General features: G+C 39.8%; 1 protein-coding gene across 2 annotated transcripts; it reads right to left on the reverse strand.

Annotated features, from left to right (window-relative positions):
- Positions 1-1,708: 1,708 nt before the first annotated feature.
- On the reverse strand, positions 1,709-14,955 carry sepsecs (Sep (O-phosphoserine) tRNA:Sec (selenocysteine) tRNA synthase). Of its 2 annotated transcripts, XM_084924353.1 has the most exons (12): positions 14,818-14,954; positions 12,622-12,735; positions 12,389-12,543; positions 9,649-9,767; positions 9,324-9,482; positions 8,989-9,142; positions 8,703-8,805; positions 8,476-8,605; positions 6,070-6,161; positions 4,224-4,317; positions 4,005-4,095; positions 1,709-2,277 (listed from the first exon to the last, which is right to left on the reverse strand). In XM_084924353.1, the coding sequence occupies exons 2-12, from the start codon at positions 12,733-12,735 to the stop codon at positions 2,049-2,051; spliced, it is 1,440 nt and encodes a 479-aa protein (XP_084780479.1). In that variant the 5' UTR covers positions 14,818-14,954; the 3' UTR covers positions 1,709-2,048. The 2 variants fall into 2 exon arrangements, with proteins under 2 accessions (XP_084780479.1, XP_084780478.1); XM_084924352.1 differs by having other exon boundaries at positions 12,389-12,735; positions 14,818-14,955.
- Positions 14,956-24,083: the final 9,128 nt, after the last annotated feature.

Genomic DNA, 24,083 nt, shown 5'->3' on the forward strand with positions numbered 1-24,083 from the left:
TCCTGGCAGCAGCAGACAACCGAAAGAGAAGAGCCATTTGTCATGCAGCAACATCCCTGGGGTACTTAAGACTTATGATTGAGTGTGCGCAGCGCAGACTCAGGAGTAGTATATTTAAAGGTTGTCTGTTTTGGTGAGGAGCGATGACGGTATATAGTATTTTGGGTTTAAAAGCAGTAAGTGGCTTTGGAAATTTGAACATTATGAAACCACTTTCACTTCGATTACTTCTTTGGTAGCACGGAGAGGGGGGAGCAATGATTTGTGCAAGGTTCTCTCTCACTGAAATCCTTACCTGATTTACACACTAAAGAAACTATTAATTCCCCTATAAGTCACAAGAGATCCATAGAGTCCAAAAATATAAAACAAAAACGGCAATATTATATCAGTGCACAGCAAATGCACTTCAGAATCCACCCACACCTGATCACTTATTAATTCAGACTAAAGCTGATGAAGAGATACATTTTTTCTGCGTTCATTAAAAAAATCATCTGTGAAAGCCACGTCTGCTCTTCAGAGTGCTGCATTGTACCAGCATGCGGTGTTTTTCCACCGTTTTGTTAACGGCTCAGTACAGCTTGGGAACAGTGAAAGTGTGCTGATACAGCAGTCATATCTATCAGAGCCCAGCCCGCTTTCAAAGGCTGCTGGCTGGATTCGCTCTGCTGCTGCTTTTAGCATTTAGCAATGCAGGTCAGGAAACGTGTAGCAGCTGGAAAAACAAAAATACTCATACAGCTGCTGACTGTGTACATTTGTGGACACAAGCACACCTGGGCCCAGCACTGCTGCTGCTGCGGAGGCTTGCCCCGGACTCTTCACAGCGCAGTATTTCTTGATAATGTACGGAGAATGGAGGGGAGGGCGCAGGAGGGACTTGGACAATGCAGTGTTGAAATATGGATTAGACGGGAGTTAGCAGGAGTGACTGTTTGTGCCTGAGGCCACTACCTGCTGTGCTTCCCAATGATTGTGATTACAAAACAAAGGGATTAACACACAAGACTCAAGAAAACTGCTGAACTCCGCAAATACAGTGAAGCCTGATGTGATTAAAGATCAAGTCCCTGGTGAAGCTCTCAGTGTAATTACAATTTGCCCATTGCTCCATAACAGCAAAACACGCAATTAAAATCTAATTACAGATCTCTTAAATTGCTAAATGGACAATTCATCATTCTTCCAGGTTAATTTTTTTTGGTGTGAGCTGCCTGATTTTGGGTGAGTTAAAGCCTCATATCTCTGCTTTCTTCTGCAGAGAGGTTTGTTTGATGGCTACAGTTTAGTAGGAGGAAAACTCCACACAGATAAAACACTGCAGGCCAGAGGGACAAACGTGTTAATTCGATTTCACAATGAACTGTCCTTTTAATGCTGCGAACATTACGGGCTCTTACCGAGACTAACAGTGAGTATTTGTTTTGCTGGACACGTGAGTGATCTGTGCTTGATGTACATCAATGATTATCTGCTCTGTGTGATCTGTTGCAGAGCCTAAAAATAAATGAGCTTATTGAATAAACAGGGTTCAGACAGAGTTAATGGCTCAGTACCGTTGGCATCACGTTACCGTACACTGGAGAAGGCATGGTAAAACATATGACATTACAAAGATGCACTATTTTATGTAACGATGAGGGGGAAAGTGTACGAGAAAAAGAGATTGTTTTCAAAGTGAAAGAAAGAAGAGACACATGAGAGGTCCTTTTGTAAAGGCTGGATGTGTAATTAGCTTTAAATTAAAGTTAAACATACACAGTCAACAACAGTCTTTGCATACATTTGGTCTAAATTTAGCTCAGTGGCTTATGACCAGATGCTCCTAAGCAGCATGTGTATGCACGTTTTGTCCTATTATCACTTGATGAGGGAATTAATCAGTGACACATGCTTGCATTATTTTGGTTTATGACCACCTGGACAGTGTTTCACTGCCAGAAGTAATGACTCATAACACAAACACACAGTCCAAATCAGAAAGAACTGCATGAAGGCAGCACAAGGTCAAAGTCTTCCTGTTGAAATGTTCAGCCTCAGTTCAGTCACTCTCCTATAGAGACCTCTTGGTCCGACGAAGACACCGCACCGCCCTCTTTCTTCAGAGTTTTCAGGCATTTGTCAAGCCTTTTGATGCAGACCGTCACATCTTCTCGAGTGATACCCACAGCGGAGGCAGCGTTGAGGTAAGGACAGGGGTACGACTCCGAGTGGGACATAAACCCGCGAAACGTGTGTCCGCTTACGGTCTGCTCCTTGCCCAGTGTTATCACCCTGGAAACACGAGTGAACATAGTAACACAGAGCAATGGGATTTTAACAATAATTTAAAAAAACAACAAAAATAACCTCTTTATTTTATGTAATATTTACCGCAGATCAACATGTCTCACAAATAAAACAAACACTGCGATGTACACTCATGGGCCACTTAATTAGGTACACCTGTTCAAGTGCTTGTTAAAGCAAATATCTAATCAGCCAGTCAAGTGGCAGAAACTCAGAGAATTTAGGAAGAAGGCCTGGTGAAGTTCAAACTCTGCATCAGAACTGGGAAGAATGGTGACTTAAGATGCTTTGAATGTGACGTGTTTGTCGGTGCCAGATGGGCTGGTCTGAGTATTTCAGAAACTGCTGATCTGCTGGAATCTTCCCACACAACCATACGCCCAACATTCAGATGGTAGGGTCAGAATTTGTCATAAACAACATGATCCATCCTGCTTTGTTCAGGCAGCTGGTGGTGGTTTCTTGCCATACTTTGGGCCGCTTAGTACCAAATAAGCATTGTTTAAAAACTTTAGCTTACAATAAGTATTGTTGCTGACCACGTGAATCCCTTTAGGATCACAGTGTGCAGGACCCATCTTCTGAGGGCTGCTTACAACACGTCATGAAGCTCAAATAATCTCAAACTGAGTTCTTGAACATGAAAATGAGCTGTACTTAAATGACCTCAGAGTCCCCAGATCTCAATCCAACAGAGCACCTTTGAAATGTGCTGGACCAGGATGTGCGGGGACTTCACCTGGTTTCAACTGCAACACTGTAAATAATAATCGTGGCCATAAATTCTGGCAAGGTTTCACCACTGTCAGCAGAGTTTAGACTCACTTTAATGTGAAATCAATTACTGCCCAGCTATAAGGACTGTGCACGCAGCACAATGGCAGCAGAATGCACTAGAATCAGATGAAGATCTCTATTAATCCCTTCAGCTGGAGAAGAGAAAAGCTCATTACTGATGTGAAAAGGCAAAGCCGGGTGCCTCCCACGGTATTCATGTTTGGCTCTGAGAGCATTTCGTTTAATGCCACGTCCACAGCTGCAAACTGTTCACGAAACTCAAATCTTAGACATTTCTTTTCTTTTATGAAAACACAACATGCTCAGGACGTACAAGGCTAAAACATTTGACTACGCTTCACACTAGGACCTTGGAAAAATCCAACTGGGAGCATTAAATTCCAAACAACACTATAAACAATCGTGACAGAATGACCCAAATAAAGCTTTTATTCTGGATATATAAAATATTTAGATTAGCTCTCATGCACGATTGAAAACTATAAAGAGAAAAAACACAAAATGAAATGTGCGGGGGTGGTGGGGGCCATGCTCCTAATTTGAAATTGTGTATTCATGCAGATCCATCGATTCATGTGACAGAGTGAGAACGAAACAGTTAAAAACTGACAAATCCTCCTCACTAATGCTGCTGCTTTCAGATGCCCGCTGCCCCAGAGGAGACCACATCCTTCAACATCTAATGGAAACATCGTGTTTTATTTAGGATGCGGCTGTGATAGGAAGGGCTGTCTTAATTTTCTAAAGTAGTTTCCGCTGCTCAGTATTCAGTAGACCCATCTGCCTGATTGCTGATTTTGCCGAGCAAAATGCAACATCTTTCTAAACCCACTCAAACACACTCCCCTATCCTGTTATTCTCTCTCTCCCCCCTCCATGTCCATTTCCAGGCCACATCATCAACATGGCCTTACCTGGCTCCTGAAACTTGTCGGGTGAACAACATGGATCCTAGCTGAGTCACCGCCTTGTCGCTGTTGGCCTGGAGACCATCTAGAGACATGGCTGGAAGAGAGAGGCGCATAGTGAAGTCAGTAAACATCTGAGACCAAACGCAAAGCCAGAAAGACTTATGCCATTTCAGAAAAGCAGAGTAAGGATCAATTGATACGTAACCAGCACTTTGAGCTTACCCAGAGAAATGGGGTTGTGCGGGGTGTGAAGCAACCTCTCCCCGTGTGCAGAAGCCAGACTCTTCAGCTGCTCAGCCAGGAACGAATAAATCTCCTGCACACCATGCCGATACACACAAGAAGGATGAAGACACAGAACAACACACAAGATCTATAAATAGCACTACAATACTCCTTTTTGCATACAGACAGCCTTATTTTAACAGCAGCAGCAGCCTTGGTTTTATTGCTAATCAAGCAAATCTTCCAACAAAGCAGGTGGATGCATGACCAAACTCTTCCCTATTTGCCTGACCCTGTATGTGTGTCTGTTTCTCTCTAAGCTTCAGTACAAGCACTATGTTCATTTCCTGTCCAGCTTGTTCTTAACACATCCACCTCTGGGATCAATTAGAGAGGCCAGGAGAGTAAAAGAAGAGGACTGCAGGCTCTTAAACACAGTTTTTGATATTCACATGCTTCAAATACGCTGATTAAGCACAGAGAGTCTCAGAGCAGCGTGTGAAAGACTGAAATAGAACGATGATGTTCAAACGTTCAAACAGGGAAGCTACACGACAACTAAACACAGTGCGTTTGTTGCTAGCTACCAGCTCCAGATTCCCCAAAGAAGCTCTTTTCACTGCGTCTGTGTGTGTGAGCGAGGGCACACTCTGCTGACTCATACTGTCCTTGTTTGAAAGCATCAAGAGGGAAAATATTTTCCCTGTCAAGAGTCAAACACAAACAGCATTTCAATGATGTCAAGTGTCTCTAAGTGTCCATTGTCCTCTAATAACAAAGGATGACTTTATTATGCCGCAGGAGGAGAACAGCGCAAGTGGTGGTGAGAGTGCAGGACAATAAGTTTGTGTTTGTGACGAGTCAAAGGCCGCCCCGACTAAAACAAAAGCACGCACATCACCCGTTTCTTCTTTTCATTATGCAGACATTATCTAAACCGGTGGTACACACGAGGCAGTAAATGAACCTAAACAGATGAAACACTTGAATTATTAAAAGCTCGTGATTCTGGGAGAGACGTTCTGCAGACTCTATGGGAAAAAAATGGTTCTGTACATTAATTATGCATAAAGTGGACCGAGAGGAATCAATAAGCTCTGATGGTGTGTCGGGTCAGGCAAGAGGCCACAGGAATCTCCTAGGTATACATTTCAGCTACGGATTAGGTTGTACACCGATATCCCACTTTGAGTATTGTATGGCATCATTTTTAAATACGTGTAATTTCTATATATGAATCGGGGGTAATTCCTAAAAAAACGTCTACTTTAAAGTGTTACTCCTTTTCGAGTTTCTGTGCTCCGAGTGTGAGGACAAACAGATTCTCTCAGTTGCAGCACATTTACGGCGCAGCAGCAGTTTAGAGGAGAGAGAATGCTGCAGTGCCGATCATCGAAAGAGGAGGATGCTGCATTGTGAGCAACTCTGCTTTAAAGCAGGAAGCCACCAGGGGAGGTTTTCTCAAACTCTCAAAGAATCAATTTTATCTTTCTATAGTGTACTCCTTCCTTCACAGAGCTCACTACACACTCAAGTCCACAGTCTCTATCATCAGTGAGAATGCAGGTGAAGCAAAAAAGGACACACACACAGAAAACTGTAACATATAGCCAACTGCAACTCAATACAACTTATATAAGTTATTGCCATTTTTAGTAGGAAAGACGCTGACACGGCACGGAGACATTTTCAGACCGACTACAATATACACCTGATACTCCTGCAGTCCCGTAATGTTCTCATCATACGTGTTGGAAACATCCAGCAGACATAACAGCCACGTTTAACTAAGTGAGGAACTATTTTTAGCCGTATAAAAAGGTGACGTGTGCACCACTCTCACCTTTCTTTCTGACAAGTATTTCTTATAGCCACAGACTCCCAGCGTGAGAAGGGTAATGAGGACGTCGAGGGAAGGTGAGGCTGATGCTCTCCCTGGAAGAGAAGGCAGAAGCGTTTAAAAAAAAAAAAACCTGCTGTCAAACTGAACTAGAAGCATTGTTATTAATGTTTAACAACAATCCAATTTGACTTATACAGATGAGGATAAAATTATTAGCCCCCTGACAGGATTTAAACATAACATAACATTTCTAAACACACTAGTTTCTTCACACAGTACACAAGAAGCCCGGCAGAGGTAGGAAGGAAAACATTTCAAAGACTCTTGAAAGAAAATTAGAGTGAGATGTGTCTAAAACGCCCCAGAACAGCTGCTGACACATTGGTGAATGAGTTAGCCGGCTCGTGCTTCACATATCCACCTCTGGGATCAATTAGAAAGGGCAGGAGAGTAAAAGAAGATGAGTGCAGGCTTTTAAACACAGTTTTTGACATTCATATGCTTCAAATACGCTGTTAAGCATCAAGAGCCTCAGAGCAGTGTGTCGAGGACTGTAGAAGGGCGATGGAGCTCAGGACACAGACGTCCAGGCAGGGAAGCTGCACGACAACTAAACGCAGTGTCTTTGTTGACTTCGAGATTTCAGACAGAGAAAATCTCCACGTTGTCAGAAGAGTCACATTCAAGCCAGACTGGACTATCCCAACAATAGCCTGGAGGAAGACTATGCATACTGGAAGCGCGGCTTTGGTTAGATGAGATTAAACTACAGCTGTTTGTCTGCAGAGACGCTGCTCGTGTTTGGAGGGAGAGGCATACGACCCAAAGAACAGTCCCCAAAGTGAAACACGGTGGTGGGAGTATTTTGCTGCGGGGACGCTGCAATGTGTCTGGAACTGTGATCTCATCAGGGTGGCAGGAAAAAAAACCTCAAGCAGTCAGCATCGCTTTGACTTCCAGCACAACAACAAATCAAAACATACGTCACTCCTGACTGGCCTGCATAAAGCCCTGAGTTGAATCCCACTGGAGTATCGGGTAATAAGTTTGACCCTGATAGTTTGAGGTTTTGGTGAAATAATTTAGTGTCTTTTTGACAAGTAAAGAAACTAAAAACCGATAATAAAATAAGATGCTTGCCGGGGTTACTGAGGGTTCATCGGTCTGATTGCTGGCGGGATGAACCTAAAGTGTTTTGAATGCAAAGTCCTGTGCATTTCTACAGCGGGCCTGGTGTCATTTTTCTATGAGCTGGTATAACTCCAGTTCAGATTTGGCCTGACAGAAAAGAAAATGTGTAACAGTATACCCACAGATGACAGCTAGTGCAAGGTATCAGAGCTGGACACTTTCCAACCACTGACAGAAGCTCGACTGCAGCATGAGAAAATTAAACAAATGAACCAAAGTGAAAAGCACAGTCTCACTGCTGCTTTCTGAGAGGGCTCTGTTACCCAAAATGTTTAAAAAGCACATCAATGAACTTCTCTAGACATTATCTGATGGCGGTGACAACGCAGTTGTCCAGTGCAGCTGGTTTAAACATTGGCCTTTAACCTCCCAGTTCCCTCGTGCAAAGTTCATACCATCTCTGATTGGATGGATTTGTGACAGTGTGAGAACAGTGCAGGTAGGATTGTAGCGAATTCAGTTACCATGGGGACATCAACAGTCCCAATGAAATACACCCCAGTTTCAGCGATGATGGTTAAAATGCACTAGTGGTGAGATTTTGTTAGAAATCATGGATCTAACATTTAGAACGGGAACAATGTGGTTGTCTTTGCAGTCTCGGGTCAAGAAGAAAAAGTAGGAAAGAGGGAAATTTGTGCTGAATAGGTTTGAAGTTAAACAAACAACAACAACAAAGAACAAAAACAACAACAAGACCCTGTTTCTTCATACTACAGTTATCCCATTTTATAGCCCAGTGCCTCTCGATGGACTCTGGACTTTTTTCTTTTCATTTCCAATTACTGTAATATATTTATTATTAAACATTTACATGTTAACAAGTCCTCAGAGCTAATAGAGAAAAGATGGGGACTTTACTGCTTTATGATTGTAGCACCCTGAACAAGGAAATCAACAAAAGATCAAGAATAAAATGCTTGATTTCAGGCCTGCGTGTTAATCAATCAGAGTAGGGCACAATAAACACAAAGTGGGCTGCAGGATTTTTATGTTTGTGAACAGCCATCTTATGTTTAAGCATGAAAACGAATCATTCAAACATTTTCATGCTTTATTACCAATTTACTAAAATATGGCAGTGCATAAAAACTAAAAACTGTGCTCTACACTTTGAAACTTTCAAAACATTTGCTTTTATGTAAATACACAAATCTGCATGGGTACACATGCCCACCTGGTTATTATTTCATACCAGTGAGCGTTAACACTCACCTGGGTACATCTTGCTTATCTCCTGTATGAACGACTCATCAAAGCCTGCAATTATAGCACCACCTACTGGAACCATAAAGTTCTTGTCCAGGCTCTGTACAAAGGCATCGATTCTTCCCACACGAGCACCCTGATGACAGACAATCCGAGAAAATCACATCGTAGCATTCAAAGGTGAGGTCCAGATCAACTTGCTACATGCACTGTGCAGTGAAGAGTGTTGATACCTGCTGAATGAGGTGCATGCATTTGGACGACTGTACGCCATATGCATTGTTAACTATGTGGGGGATGTCATGCTTGCTGCAGAGAGATGACAGCTCCTCAAGCCTGCAAGACCCCAAAACAAACAGTGTTAGAAATGGTGCAGACCTTATTCCCACACCATGAGCCAAAACAAGCAACATACATTATGTTTCCTTTGAAAGTAAGAAATCCTGCAGGCAGCCTACATCAACACATACATAACATGACATAATAAAATCTGAGGGCATGAATGAAAGCTTACAAGACCTGTCAGGGACCCGTGGGGCGAAGCAAGAAGTCGTTGAATGAACACACAGGATATTTTCAGCTCCGAGCTCTTCAATCTTGCGTTCAACTGCTTCCAAATCTGTCCGCAGCTCATCACCCTCGAGCACATTCTCCACGACCACAGGTTCAAAGCCTGAGAAAACAGTAATGTCTTAATGTAAGCAAACGATTTAAAGATGGCAATAAAGTGAAACACTTTCATAATTAATCTGATTGAATATTCCCCTTCAAGATCAATGACATTTCAAACACAGACGTGCTCGCTGATCAGGATGTAAGGTTGACAGGACACTGGATACGAGTCATATGGTCACCTGCTGTGATCATAGACTTGAAACAGGACTTCTGATCGATGCGAGGCCAAATGATGTAGCGGGCTTTGGGTCTCCTGTGACGAAGGGTCAGAAAGCAGAGAGTCAAACTCATCCCTGTAGCCATGGGTACCACGAAGCAGCTGGCCACACTCCGGACGCCTGTAACGCACAAGCAGCAGACAACTGAAAATAAGACTTCGAAACCTTTTGTTAATTCTACATAAAGACTTCCATACACTTTACCAAGTGGACATTTGGGAGGAAAAGGCAAAATTTAACATCTACCTTATCACAAATACTAGTGTAACTGATAAGATCTACACACCTGCAAGCTTTAAAACATCCAGGACAACTGAGTTGGTCAGTTTGTTAAGCAGACTGGATCCTGCAGCTTTAGGCTGAATAGCAGCGATGTCACCTGACCGGCCGATGCCGTGGATCAGCCTAGACAAAACAGCTGGATGTCACAACACGAGCAGTTAAACGACCTCCTAAACTCCGTGATGAGCACAAAGCTGACATTTCACAGCCCAGTGTAATAAATCTGCGTGCAAGGCCAATTTAAAAAACAAAAAAACCCACAGATACAGGTGAGGACAGAATTATTAGCTCCCCTATGAAACATCCTTGTTTTATTAAGTATTTCGAAAGCCCAGGTAAACAGAGCAAGCAATTTCTTTTTTTCCTTCTCTTGTTAAACGCAGCATTTCCAAACATCCTGGTTTTACTTTGGACGCTCATGTTACTTTGCACAAATCCTTTTCTCTAAACTTATTGTTTTTGGATGCTTTTTCAAGTGACAGCTCAAACTCCGACGTTTTTCTACTGTATGTAAATTGGAAGAAAACTTTCAGTTTTACCTTGATTTTACAAGCAGTGAGCATTACAAAGTTAATTACATCCTTGATTTTCAGGGGGCTAATAATATTCACCCCGGTAAAGTTTGTTTACTGAAGAAAACTGGTATGTTTATAAATGCTACATTGAAAATCACTTGTTCTGTTAAAAAGGCCAATTACATTTCATAAGGGGGCTAATAATTTTGTCCTTATCTGTATATCAGTATAGCTGCTTTTACCTCGTTACAGACAAAACTGCAACAAAATCTATTAGAATTACAAAAGGTTTTGTACTTATCATTCATGAAATGTGTTCAAAAAGCAAACATAAGTCTTTTTAAACTAATAACACACAAAAAGTTTTCATGTCTTTATCAAACACAGTAAATTTCAGTTAGCCGTTCCCCAAAAGCAACCTGGAATCAAGTGTCCCTGTTAAGGAAATGAGGTCTGAAGTGTGTATAGCACAGCTCCCCCAATTCTACCTAGGATCACACCAAGTTTGGAGGTGACAAAGAATCACCTGCAGAAATAAATCTCTACAACTTGCTAAAACCTGCGATGTCCTCACCTTAATACGCTGAAATGTATTATCAAATGACATTAATAAAAGAAAACATAAGGTAAAGCACCACTTGCCAAAATAATCTCCCAAAAGTCTCTCCAGTATGTCTGTAGCTGGAAGAACACCTCAGTGTTCTACAACATATCTGGAAAACGCTGCGTGGAATGTTTTGGCAAAATAATATTGTGCTTTGATGAAAAAAACAACAACAACACTGCAGAGTAACGTGTAAGCCTCATAAAATACATTTTAAAAGATAACTTTAGGACAAGAAAAGCTTGGTGCACGCAATAAAACAATTAAACAAAACACACAGAGGCTGAAACAAAGAAAATCATGGTTTTGGAACGGCCGAGTCAGCATCCTGACCTCAAACCAATTTATGGCTGACGGTCAGACCCATAATCATGTGGATGATGACACAGATTTTGTAGTTTTGCCTCTATATACCACCACAGTGAATTTTCAACAATCAGAGTGTTAGTTAACTTTAGACTTTTAACTTTAATTCACGGGGTTTAACAAAAAATGTGGTATCTGTTTACTGGAACTCTTAATGTTGAAGATGTGGAACATCTTTTTCTTTATTTTTAACCTAATGATGTCATATTAGAAGAGGCTAATTCAACAATCTGACACACTCTTAGAAAGAAGCCATGCACTGATCACCCCAGCAACACCAAAAGGCCTTAAAGAGCACAGACTATAATTAGGGAAGATTTCAAATTATTTTCATAGCTAAGAAAAAAACTTTTCACAACTTATAGTCAAATGAAAAACACTCAAGGAGGTAGGCATATCATTGACAAAGTCCAAAATCAAGAGATGCATTTATGAACGGAAATATGGAGGGTTCACAGTGATGTGCAAACTGCTGGTTACACTCAAGAACGGGAAGAACAGACTTTACAAGAAAGCATCTAACAGAGCCTGCACGGACATGGAGAAAATCCTGGGACAGATGAAACCAGCATGTACGGCAGAGTAGCAGTACTGTACTGCATAGCTGCCAAAGGAATCGAGTACGTAACATTGCAAATAGATGATGAATCAATGCACACTGCAAGAGCAACCAAGAGTTTCTCATGGCAAAGAAACTGGATATTCCTAAATCGCCAAGGTGGTCATCTGATCGTAGCCCAACAGAGCAGCTTTTCAGTTACTTAAGCATAAACTGAAGGCGGAGGCCCACAAACTGAAGGCGGCTGAGGTAAAGGCCTGACCGAGAAGAGAAGACCATGTCCATGGCTTTTACACTTCATCCAGTCACTGACGGCAAAAGATTTTAATCCAACTATTTCCTAAACAGTTAAAGCAAAATATTTAAAATACTTTTTTTAAATTAAAAATGAAAGTTTTAACTTTAATCACATCTTGATTGTCTTATTTAAAATCCACTGTGGTGATGTACGTAGGCAACATAAAAAAAGTGTGTCTCCAAGTGTGACAGAGATGGGCGCAGAGTATTCACTAAGTTTTTCTTCCAACTATTCTAAATCAGAATCGCTTTAAGCACAATCCTGCACTACAAAATATTTGTTGTAGAGAAAAAACAACAACAACAAAAGATCCGCTTGCTTTTTATCTGCCTCACAGTCCATCAGTCTGGGTTTAAAAGTGAATCACTAATAACGCATAAGGCCTGGCGGGCAAACTTGAACCTGTAATGTCGTCTTGCCACAAGGCTGGATGCCACCCGGCCTTCTCTCTCTCCTACTCCACAGTTACCCAAGAAGTTGTTGCTGTCCATCACAGCTAGCTCGCTGAGGAAGAGCTCAACAGTGCTCTCGCTCCATCCCTCCTCGGGACACTTTCCCTGCAACACACACAACATGAAAGAGGAAGTGTCTTCACTGCAGTGGTATGAGGAAACAAAAGAAAGCTTTGAGCGTACTTGTTCCAGTAACTGTCTGATGAGTTGCTCATGGCTACGGCGAGCCTGCGATCCCTGACGGATGTAGGAAGGTGACACAATCTTCTCGCTCAGGTTAAAGTTGTCGCTGTTCATCTGTGTTAAACACACAACTTTGTGGTAAGTCAGTGCAGTGGGTGTCCAAACCGTTCTACAAATGCTTATTTCTCAAAATTAACCAACAGGGGAAAATAATAACATTTATGAAAAGTGAAAAGGTTTGAAATCTTTCACTTTTGCTTCATTGTTTCATAAAGGGACAGGTTTGTTAAAAATGCCAAAGTTACACCAGACCTTTTTACCAACGCATCCCTAAATTTTATCTTAGCACCCCTAAAAATAACCGTATTAATAAGATATTTTAATATAGAGATGATGAGCCAGGTTTTTTCACTTTGTCAAAGTTTCCTATTCTGGTGGAGTTAAGCTTGATTGTTTATTTAAAGAACTAATTTAAAGAAACTACAGTTTATTACAAATGTAATTTTTTCATGAATTGATAAATATGTTTTCTAAAATAAAAACACACTTATAAAACAAACTAACATATAACTGGATTCTAATGAGAGAAAGTCAAGAGGGCTTTACCTCAGCGGTCCCCAAACCCCCGGACCGGAGTCGTTTGTTACCGGGCCGTGAGAGTTGAGGCTCGGGTGTGAAATTTATCGTTTTCAGGTTTCCCTGGGTCTTTTCCCGTGTTGTAATTGTGTGTCTTATTTTGAAATAAATATTTACGCATTACCATAGTGACCAGAGAGCATTAAGGGGCAGAGAGGGGGATGTTACTCTCAATGTTGTTGGTGCATTTCAGGAGGATGCTGCTAATAAAGTTACACAATTACACAGTGAATTCGCGTTTATTAATATATTTACAAAATACCACAGTTGCTGTCTTGGTCGTATCATTTTATTTTGTTGTATTTATCTGTGACACATTAAAAAAAGTCCGTGAAAATACTGTCTGACATTAAACCGGTTCGTGGCACAAAAAAGGTTGGGGGGGCCGCTGCTTTACCTCATATATCAGTATCAGTGCAATATTGAATCTGAACATTGCAATTGACATAGATGGATAATTAATATGGATCAGTTTATGCCTTTCACTGGGTTTTAAATACTGTTTCAGTGTTACATGTACTTTTTAATGACAGCACAAAGACTAAGAGGAAAATAGAAAAGGGGAGTGAGGGCAAAAGCAGGATGATGTCAGTGAAGAGAAACCAATAAGAGCGGATGAGTGACCAAAGTCTACAACGCTGTTATCAAGCCAAGGTGCCTTCTGTTTTCCCTGCATTCACTGATTAATGTTTCACATAACTAAGCAGTGTGCTAAATGTGGATTCTTCCTAACCTTTCAGTAACTTATGTCACAAATACTGTGTTCATTTACCTTATTTACAGGTAGTGAAATTAAATGGAAAACCTTAACTGTATTTCCAGAAAGAAATAAGCCATAAAAGTGTGCTTTTCAGTAGCACACTTGAAATGGGATGCCTAATGCCCTCTGTTGAGTCCTTACAACAAAATGAGGCTTTGTATTCAAAAACCTGTATGTAAAAGCAACTTTATTATCAGATTGCTTCTTGTACAGGTACATGGAGTGGCAGTCTTTCTGTTAAGAGGCTGAAACAATGTTGTGCATGTTTATCGTCACATGTGCTTTGCAGCAAATCGGTTTTCGCCTTACTCAGGAAAACTCTGGTCACCATGACTGAGCCTTTCCCTCAGGTTTAATAAGGATCCACCCTAAAACAGGTGCAAGTGAAATGACCTGTTTAAATCACCTGCAATCGTCAACCTTCTAACGAATTGACGATTGCAGTTTATGTCATTATTTATTTTCTTTATAAAACATCTCGTGGTATACGACTCGTGATAGTTACAGCACTGTATTAACTATATATATTATATATGCATTAACTATTCTTATTTGATTCATGTAAAAATTGCAATATGTAACACTAAATGAATGTTTTCCTCATTAGAAGCTGAGCCCTACCTAAACGTTTGAACCTAAAATTGTCCCTGTGTTATACGAGTGCTAACTTGCTTAGGAACAGAGTACAGGCTAGCTCCGCCAAGCTAAGCTAGGCTAAGCTAATGTGTTCCGGGCCGGAAAATAAAACACCGCGCATCTTCGTCAGAGCCGCTCTGGTAACTCACGGTGCGTGCTCTTACCTCGCGGTTTTCCAAAAAATGTCTTCACGTGGACGCCAAACAAACCGCAGACATGTACGCACACATCTGAAAGAGAAAGTAGCATACAGACAGACTGCAGGACGCCTTCACGTGACCACCAAGCGTTGCTCACGTGGTCAACGCGGTGCAAAGTCATGTTCCAGCGTGAAAGCGTGAAGAGAGAAGAGAGGCCGGTCGGTGGCCGCATGCAGAAATAGAATGTGCAAGCCGGTCAGCTTTAACTTTTATGGCAAATGCTGTTTTTGATGAGGAATATTTATTATTGTTGTTGTTGTTATACCATCATCTATTGCTACAGTAAATAAATAAAAACACTTAACTTTATTTGAAAGTTAAGATTTTGGTCAAAGTAAACTTTTAGCAGAAACCAGTAGCTTAAATAAAGTCATAGTTACACACCGTCATTCTTTCAAATATAACTGTGGTTTTTAAACGGGGGGGGGGTAACAGACATAACAGAAAAATAAACAATAATTAAAAAAAAAAAAAAGCCTAACTGCTAAAAATGTAGAATGTCAACAAAATACAATAAATTTGTTCTACATGCAAATGTTACTGTATACATATTCATTAAAATACACTCTATCACATATATTTCTTATGTATTTTTTATGTACATAAAGGGCAGTGGGAACTTTTACTGTCTGACAGTCTGATTGCTGTTAGGACCTGTGTTATGTTACATTTAACCTTTGCATTCCTTCACACTACTGATGCATTTTGAAATAATATCATATGCCGGTCCTTTAATTTCAGCTCTCAAACAATGTCAAGATATTAGAATTATTTCTAATATTAGCTGAATGAGTAAACTGTGACAACATTGCATCAAAATAAGCTGCCACAAATAATTAAAAGATCAGGACCAATAATGAGGCGCTTTCAAAGTGTGGCAGGAGCAAAGATGTCCTGTAGTGGAAATATAGGCCAATATACTACTGAAAAAAGTATGCCTCCAAGAAAACAAACAAATAAAGGTAAAATTGTCATCTGTAAAAATTTCATTAAAAATCAAATAAGCAGATATTGTAAAGAAAAGGTAACAATATGGAGTGTTACCTTTTTATGCACACACTAAAACACACACACACACACACACACACACACACACACACACACACACACACACACACATCACACTTGTGTAGGTTTCAATCCAAACAAAGCTGTAGGGAGCACTGAAGTTAAAATCTATGATGTATACACTCATACTTCCTTGTGTTTCTTACTGTGCTATTATAAGTAACATCAAAGCAAATTCACCGCCACTTCCAGAATGTGTACAAAAAGTCTTTTTTCAGTGCAGGAAAGCAAACATGATTTGAGAGGCAGTAACTTAACTGTTAAGAAAGAACATCTATTTCTATTTAATGTTGACACACTCAGTATAACATGTGATAAAAATAGGTTTACCAGCTCACTAAAGTTTTGCTGACACAATAATGAATACTTAAAAATTAAATATTAAGATCAAAAAATCAGGTCAGTAATGGACTTATGATAATATCACATATTATTGTCTAATCATTCTTCTTATATACTATTATACAGGTGCTTACAGACTCTGTCGTCTTGTCCATGCACTTTTATTTTGAGTTTGATTCATTTGCCAAAAGAAAACTTTGAATAAGCAAAGTTACAGGTGAATTTGACATATATCATAGTAGCTAACTCCTTTTTTCCCAGATTTTCTCTCTCAGTGTTGTGATATGAATGTTGCGAATTCTTCTTACCACGATAATCACTTCACGGTTGAAGTCAGTTAAGATGCAACACATTTTCATTATTTCTCTAATCCTGAGCACTTAAATATCTAACAGGCTATCTTACCTTGCAAATACACCATGCTTTTCATCTCCCAAAATAACAAGGAAAAACAGCTGTCAGCTAGAAGTAGGTTAAGCATAGAACGGAAACACTCAAATAACATAGCTGCTTGTTTTGCTTGCTTTGTTACATTTTTGCCTGTAAGGATGAGGTAAAGCTTTAATTTAATAATCGATGATTATTGAATCATCAGAGGGGGAATAAAATACGCTATTATGACAAAAGCAGTTGGGTCATGAGAGAAAAAAAAGGATGATGGAAGGATATGAGTAAAAACAGGCCCAATTTTTTAAAAAAAAATAAAAATGTAACAATATTTAACAGAATGTGTCATAAAGAGATTAATGTTACACTGACAAAAAATAAGAATGTTGCACCAAAAAAGTTTCTTTGCAATCATCAGAAAGAAAAAAACACTTTTGTGAAATTATATGTAATGAACTTTATGACACACACACACACACACACACACACACACACACACACACACACACACACACACACACACAGAGTGAGAGAGAGAGAGTAAACCATGCATTTTGTTTTGTCTGCTTACTGCAAATGATGTATCCATAATCAGGGCCTGTGCTGTGTGAACCTGTAGGTTGCCCCAGTAACAGGTAGATTATACAGTCAGCCCACATTTAACAGCATACATCACATTATATCAGCATAGGAAGAGTTCGCACATGTTCAAAACAAAAATGAAAGCGACATTTAAAAAATATGCATATATATTCCTGGAGGGTTTTGAGCGCAGGTATAGCTAATAAATAAATAAATCTAAAAACAACAACAACAAATTCACTGTTTGTTTGGCAGCATAGGGGAGAGAAAGATGGCAATTTGTCGGCATAGCAGGGTTTTCAGCTCAACAGCTATGCCAACATCTTGCCTTCCTTCCTGAACCCGTGGTCTAGTAACACGTTCCGCACGGTCCGCGCTTCAAGGTCCGCACCATGCTGTTCCCCACTCCCGCGTGGAAGATGAAAAATGTTGCTGGAGATGCTTTAAAGACTGGGAGGGGAGAAAAAAAATTAAAAAGGTGGAGGTCTAAAAACAACGAGCGCAAGTGCCACGCCGATCTAAGAGGTAGGATTACTCCATCTCAAATGAACTCCAAAAACACCCAGTGTGGCATTTCCAAAATAGGATTTTCGTGGTCCTTGAAAAAAAGGAGTAAGCTCTCATCGAGGCTTCACCTGAAAACAACGGAAACAGAAAAGTCGAGAAGAAAGAGTCTCCTGTAGTGTATGAGACAACTTAACTGCAGGCCTTCATTCCTCTTCCCTGCACATGGCACTGCCCTGTAGGTGTATCATCACATCTACCTGTTGCTCTGTGGGAAACTGCAACTAGTAGAGCTTTCTCTCTCTCCGGTGTCCGCCGTCCAAGATCCACCGCCAGTGTCGGACATCCGCGAGTCAAAGTAAAAGTAGGCTCAGGGTTGAAAAGACAGGTTTGCCTTCCGCCACCCACTTTTGTAGCAGCACTGTCGGCGGCTGACTGTTGCAGGAGGTGTGTTCTTTGCCCCAAAGAACTCTGGAGTGCGGCTTCCGGCACCTTTGGGCGCTGGCAAGGAATCCGATTGGTCCAATGATTAAGCAGGACAATCTTCCGAGGAGAAATCCGTCCAAACCTGTCCGGTCTGAAGAATCTCCCAAAAATCCCCAAGTACTTCCACAGTAAAATAATGTTATGTTTAAAAAAACAGAACAAAAAAAAAATGACAAAGAAAAGCCTGCAAACCTTACTCGACTTCTGGATGTTGCTGTAAGGGTATGCAATTTAAACAGTCCCACTTTAGCAGGAAATTTTGCTGATGTCTACAGGATACGGTTTGTTAATGAATCACACAGAATGATTCAAACACCGTCTAGACCAGAAAGTGGTCGCCATCCACGACAGGAAACGCCGTCAGTGTATGAAAGCGCACTTTCTGACCATTCATCATCATCTGTTTCATTTAGATGTTGCTCAGCGGACAGACTTATAACTTCCACACTGTTTTATTTATATAACTTTTTTTTTTTTAAAAAAACCTTCTTTCTTTTAGATAGTCACTCATTTACAGCCGTTGTAAATAAGTGAATCATGATGTGGGAACAGTCACCACCAACTAGCAAAAAAAGGGACATTTGTGTTCCTCCACACAAGCGTAAAAGTGGAGAGTTCTATGGTTTGTGAGTATTTCTATTTAAAGTTGATACTACTTCACTACATTCATACAATTCATTAAAAAGAACATCTTGGAACCTTTTATTAAATCTAATCACTACTAAAAGCCAGTTGGAGCGTTTATGCTTTATGTATATACTAGTACCTCAACCACTGATGTCAGCTGACCCAAGTATGTATATATATATATATATATATATATATATATATATATATATATATATATATATATATACAACAAAATAAAATACATTTTCCATTTAGATTTTTTAGGGCAGCACAAAAAACATTAAAGTGTTATTTACAGTCAGTATGTAATAATTTAACAGCACAGTTAAGTTTTTAAATTTCTTTGCTGTATTTACTCTAAACCTATTTTGCCGCTGCCCCTCACAGGTGCTAAATAGACCATCCTCCCAGCATTTAGCTTCATTTTTTTAATGAAGTTAAAACAACATATTTAGCTGACCTGTGATCAAGCCTAAGCTAGTGAGAAGGTCAAGATTCTGTCTTTTTAAAAGAAAAACGTCAATCTTTCAGTTCATTTCAGTTTGGTCGGGGCGGATGATTCACTTCCCAAGGTAGGTGTCAACTCTGGACACACCTGTCAACTCCCAGAGAACAAATACTTCAAAGGATAAAAAGACAAAACCGATCTGTCAGGGTCAGTGTTTCCATTTCGTACAGTAAGCAGTTGTTTACCATGGCAACCACACTGTAAACAATACTTAGCAGTACAAATGTGTGCTGCGGGGAATGTAAATTTATTTTAAAAGGTAGGTCCGTTAAGGTGAAGGTGCTTTATTTGCAGTGTTTAAATCACACTGAAGCAGTGAATTCATTCTGAGAGAGCAAGACCTACAGGAGTGACACAACAGATACTTGTAACATCGCAAGTGAACATTAAACAGCACAGAAAGCATGTCACCACACATCCAATATACTAGATATACCTCTGAAACTTGTCAGGAATACTCCAGGAGAGAAGCTCTAATCAAGTTCAAAATAACAGCAACACAAAGGGGCTCATTCCTGTAATGAAAACATAGAATCACATCTGAATCTGAAGAGAAAACATGGGAATCAAATGGAAATCACCGGTGTGAGGATCAAGATACAAGTCACTGTTATAACACCTGGGAAACGAGGTGTAAACACACAGTTGTGAGGAATAGTGCTTCACATTTTTTTCCCAGGGAAAATGTAAGGTGTGCTTGATTGTGGTTATGCATGAATCAGTACGTAGGAGTCAGACTAAAAAGCATGTGAAATGCTCGCTTTCCCTTTTTATTGTTCTTTTAGTGAATGGAAGAATTTGCCTCTATGGATATTCTAACTGTTGATTGCTGCGGGGACAAGGACAAGCAACAGCCTCATTTACAGAGAGCTTATAAACTAGTTTGCATGGTTTTGCTGAGTGGACGTCAACAAAAGGAAACAATATGAAGTATGGAATATAACAAGCACTATTCAGAATGATATGATGAAATTACTAAATTACTAATGCTTTAAAAACAATCTGTCCCAAGAAGAATTTACTTATTTTTTTAATTATAGGTTTTTGATTTTAAAATTAATAACTGCTATCACTTTTTTTTTCTTTCTAGACGCTTCATGTAACTGGTCTGTTGCATGAAATGCATCAAATATGTGACGTGCTGCAACAGTTGCACACTAATGACATATACTAAAATGTATTCTGATAGTAGCATGCAAACCAGCCATTAGCAGCTATAAGTAAATTTGTAGTAGCAAAGAGGGTTTTATTTCCCACCGTTTGTTAAACTTACATAATTATGCTTCAGCTCCTGTTAATATAAAAAGAATTACTGTAATGAGTATTCTGCTCATTTCTGAAACATAAAGTTCCTCAAGGACAACAAAATGATTTTGTCACATGTCTGTGAAGGTTCTCAGTCATCCAGGTCATCATAGTCTATGGAGCTTGGAAAGAGAAGCATCTGGATTTCTTTACGTTTCCTTGAAGATGTTTCACCTCATCCGAGAAGCTTCTTCAGTTCTAAGAACAATTGGTGGAGTCCCAAATTTTAAGCCAGACTTAAAAAACATCTTCAAGGAAACCTAAAGAAGTCCAGACGCTTTTCTTTCCAAGCTCATTAGATTTTGTCACATGACATTTTTTTTCCTGCTCCTATAGCCGCAACATGTTGAAGTTGTAACCCTTAAAATCAGTTTAGTTTAAACCAGCTGCTGTGTTTTGTCTATATTTGCTGTTTTTCCACTCTTTCTGAGTCAGTTTGAAATCTCATGCTGACATATCAGTGCATGTCAGCTTGCATGGTTATTATTATACATCATTTTCTCTGTGCAGCTAACCAAAACCCTCTTTCAAACCCGGCTCATGCTGAATCACACAGCCACATGTGCAGCAGTTACAAATCAGATCAACAGAGGCCCCGCTGTGAGTCATCATATGATCTCAGGTCCACCGAGACCCCCTTTTGAAATTGGTGATCTCGACTCCCCACACAAGTTCCCAAAAACAGCTAAATGGGGCAGCTTTAAGCGGTGACACACATGAGTGTGACATATTTGTAAAATTATGCTCTCACTCTGTCTGCCTCAGACAAGAGTCTGCTGCCACACTTGTAACAGGATCAAATGAGTGTAGAGGATTTGGCTTAGGTGTATTTTGCTGAGTCAAACGTAAGCACGCCCTGTAGCAGTGAGCAGATGAAGTCACTGGGCAAAAGTCTGATCGATAAAAAGTTGTCTTGCTGAACCAGCCACCCTCTGTACTCCACGAGGAGTTTATTAAAAGCTGACAAATTAGCTACATTAGCTTCACAAAAATGTGAAGGGTAAGATGGGAACTCCCCACTGACTACAACACTGTCACTGACTAACACTTTTAAGAGGAAACTAGATTTGATTCTTCTGCACTGGTTTTTATATTGTTTTGTCTATTTTCATATTATAAATATCAGTATATAAAGAGAGAGGGAGCAGAGCTTTGTGTTATATTAATGGTATTATGACTTTATTGTTACCAATTGTTTCACATTAAAGTGTTTGGGGTGCTGCTAATGTTTGCCTTATGTGCTGTATTAACTTCATAACATATAAAACAGTAATCCAGACATGGTTGTACTAAGTAAATACAACTAACTGCTTATTTACAGTAAGTCCAACTGAAAAAATAATCATTAATTCCCATGAAGAATTAAGAGAAAAAAATTTAATTCACAAAAGTGGATCATTTTTGTTAAAAAAAAGCAAAAATGCAAGTGTAAAAGAGACTGTAGGAGATCTTTACAGCTTGTGACGTATGAGGCTCACAGTACTCCGTTGTGATTTATGGACAACATGAACTAAATATCCCCCTAGCTTAGGTGAAGTATGTGTTCCTCTATAATTTATCATGGCTCCAGTGACAAAAACCTGTGGGGGTTTTCTCTTTAAGCCGCAGGTGATTTTAAGAAAGTGATGACATTTGAAGTGGAGGTGATTTATGGTAGTGAAATTGAGGTTGCAGCGTGACAAAAAAAGCATTTTTGACATTTAGTAAATCTTATCTCCGTTTACAGTAAGCTGTGAACTGAATTATTAATGCCTGCCAAAAGACAGGTTTGGGAGCTTAAATTTTATTCTTAAGTTAAGAAACTTTGGCTCCCTTTTTTTAAGATAGTTTTTGCGCTTACTTGGTTTCCCTACCCTCTTCAAATTCCTTAGAAATTTCACATAAAATACACTCAACAAGGCATTAAATCTCAGTGCTTAGTTTTTGTTAGATCTGTCAAACTTGATAATTGACCATGTAGTAAACCACTTCAGCGTTCATTTAGTGTTTCACAACTCTGCTGCTTTAACTGTGACGACTACCAGATGATCTGCTTTCCCACTCAGTGTTTCCATGAACAGCACTGTTCATTCAACACACGTATCAAACAGCCACCCCTGAATAAGCAACACTTAAAAATGAATTCCATCAGCCTTACCGTGACATCGTGTATTTCAAGAGTTTTGGGTATGTCCAGAAAAAGTAGAGGAGAATACCTGGAGAGCTTTGAAACTTAGCACTACTATCTTATCTCTTATCTTATCCAGGGGAATACCAGGAGGTTCATTTTTTAACATGTTCAAAAATCCCAAATTTTCTGAGTAAATTACTTCAGTGATGATTCGGCCTTACTCACGGTTTCCAGTGAAAGGTGCTGGTGACACCACTCAAAGGGATTAACATGAAAAAACTGGGAACACTTGGGGGAGTGAAACATGCTTCTGAGGAAAGATAAGAGATGTTGTTAGGTGTAGGTTTAAAAAGTTCACACAGACTGTGGTTGTTTTTGGTGTTGTAGACTAGCAGCGACCTTTTATCTGCACATCTAATTGATTTCTAATGAAAACTCTTTGATGTGCAAGTGCAGGAAAAGTTATCGAGAATCGGGCTGTGTTTGACTATCCCAGTGGATTTGGCAGGAAACACCCGGGAAATTCTTTGCCTCCCTGGAAGCACACCAGACAATAGCCAGTTCAGCGTGCCTTGCCCCCATCAAAGTTTGGCTTCACCTTATAGAATCCAATGCATGTCCTATCAAATTCAGTAATCCAAATCTCTTACTATCTGTCATCTCACCCACATTCTTACCCTTCTCCCCTCACCCCCCCACAACCAGTGTCTCGCCAGTGTGTGTGCCTTGAACTAGATTTTATGCCTTACAACATGCAACCAGGTGAGTCTCCAGGCTATGCAGGGTTTGTGCTTCCTTTTCAATTTGGGTTCACACTGTAATTCAGGACCAAACTGCCCTTAAAAATAACAATGAAACATTGACATTAAAGTCGATTTCTTTATGAATAAACTTATTTATTTCTTTTCTTTTTCAGTAGCAGAAGTAATCAGTTACATAGACCAGCCTTCATGTTCACGTTCATAAATGGATGGAGTAAGGAGTAACATTTTTTTTTTTTCACAATAACTACTTGAGCGTATATTTAAAAGGGGAAATTTGTAGATTTCGTGCAGGAGGCGGTTGTGTCCGTTTTACCAGAGAAATTCTTTATGTTTCCTACAAGACGGATTGTAATAACAACAACACTCGTTTAATCCACCAGAGAGAATGGGGGAAAAAAAGGTTTGAGTTTTATTGTATCCCTCTCCAGTTATAATGAACTGGGGAAAATCACACAAAGTAAATTTAGAAGTTCGTGGAAAACTGTGAGGCAGGTTTCTATAGAAAGCCAAGCACTTTGCAATTCGGTAGAAATCTTAATAGCTG

This window comes from Perissodus microlepis, chromosome 3 (genome assembly GCF_051167445.1).
Source record: "Perissodus microlepis isolate ML-2025 ecotype Zambia chromosome 3, ASM5116744v1, whole genome shotgun sequence".
In the NCBI taxonomy this organism is placed as follows: Eukaryota; Metazoa; Chordata; class Actinopteri; order Cichliformes; family Cichlidae; genus Perissodus; species Perissodus microlepis.

Coding starts and splice junctions, on each gene's coding strand:
- sepsecs (XM_084924352.1), bottom strand. CDS start 12,735: ATGAACAGCGACAACTTTAACCTGAGCGAGAAGATTGTGTCACCTTCC. Junction 9,143..9,323: donor CAAGTCTATGATCACAGCAG/GTGACCATATGA, acceptor CTGTTTTCTCAG/GCTTTGAACCTGTGGTCGTG. Junction 4,096..4,223: donor GCACAACCCCATTTCTCTGG/GTAAGCTCAAAG, acceptor TCTCTCTTCCAG/CCATGTCTCTAGATGGTCTC.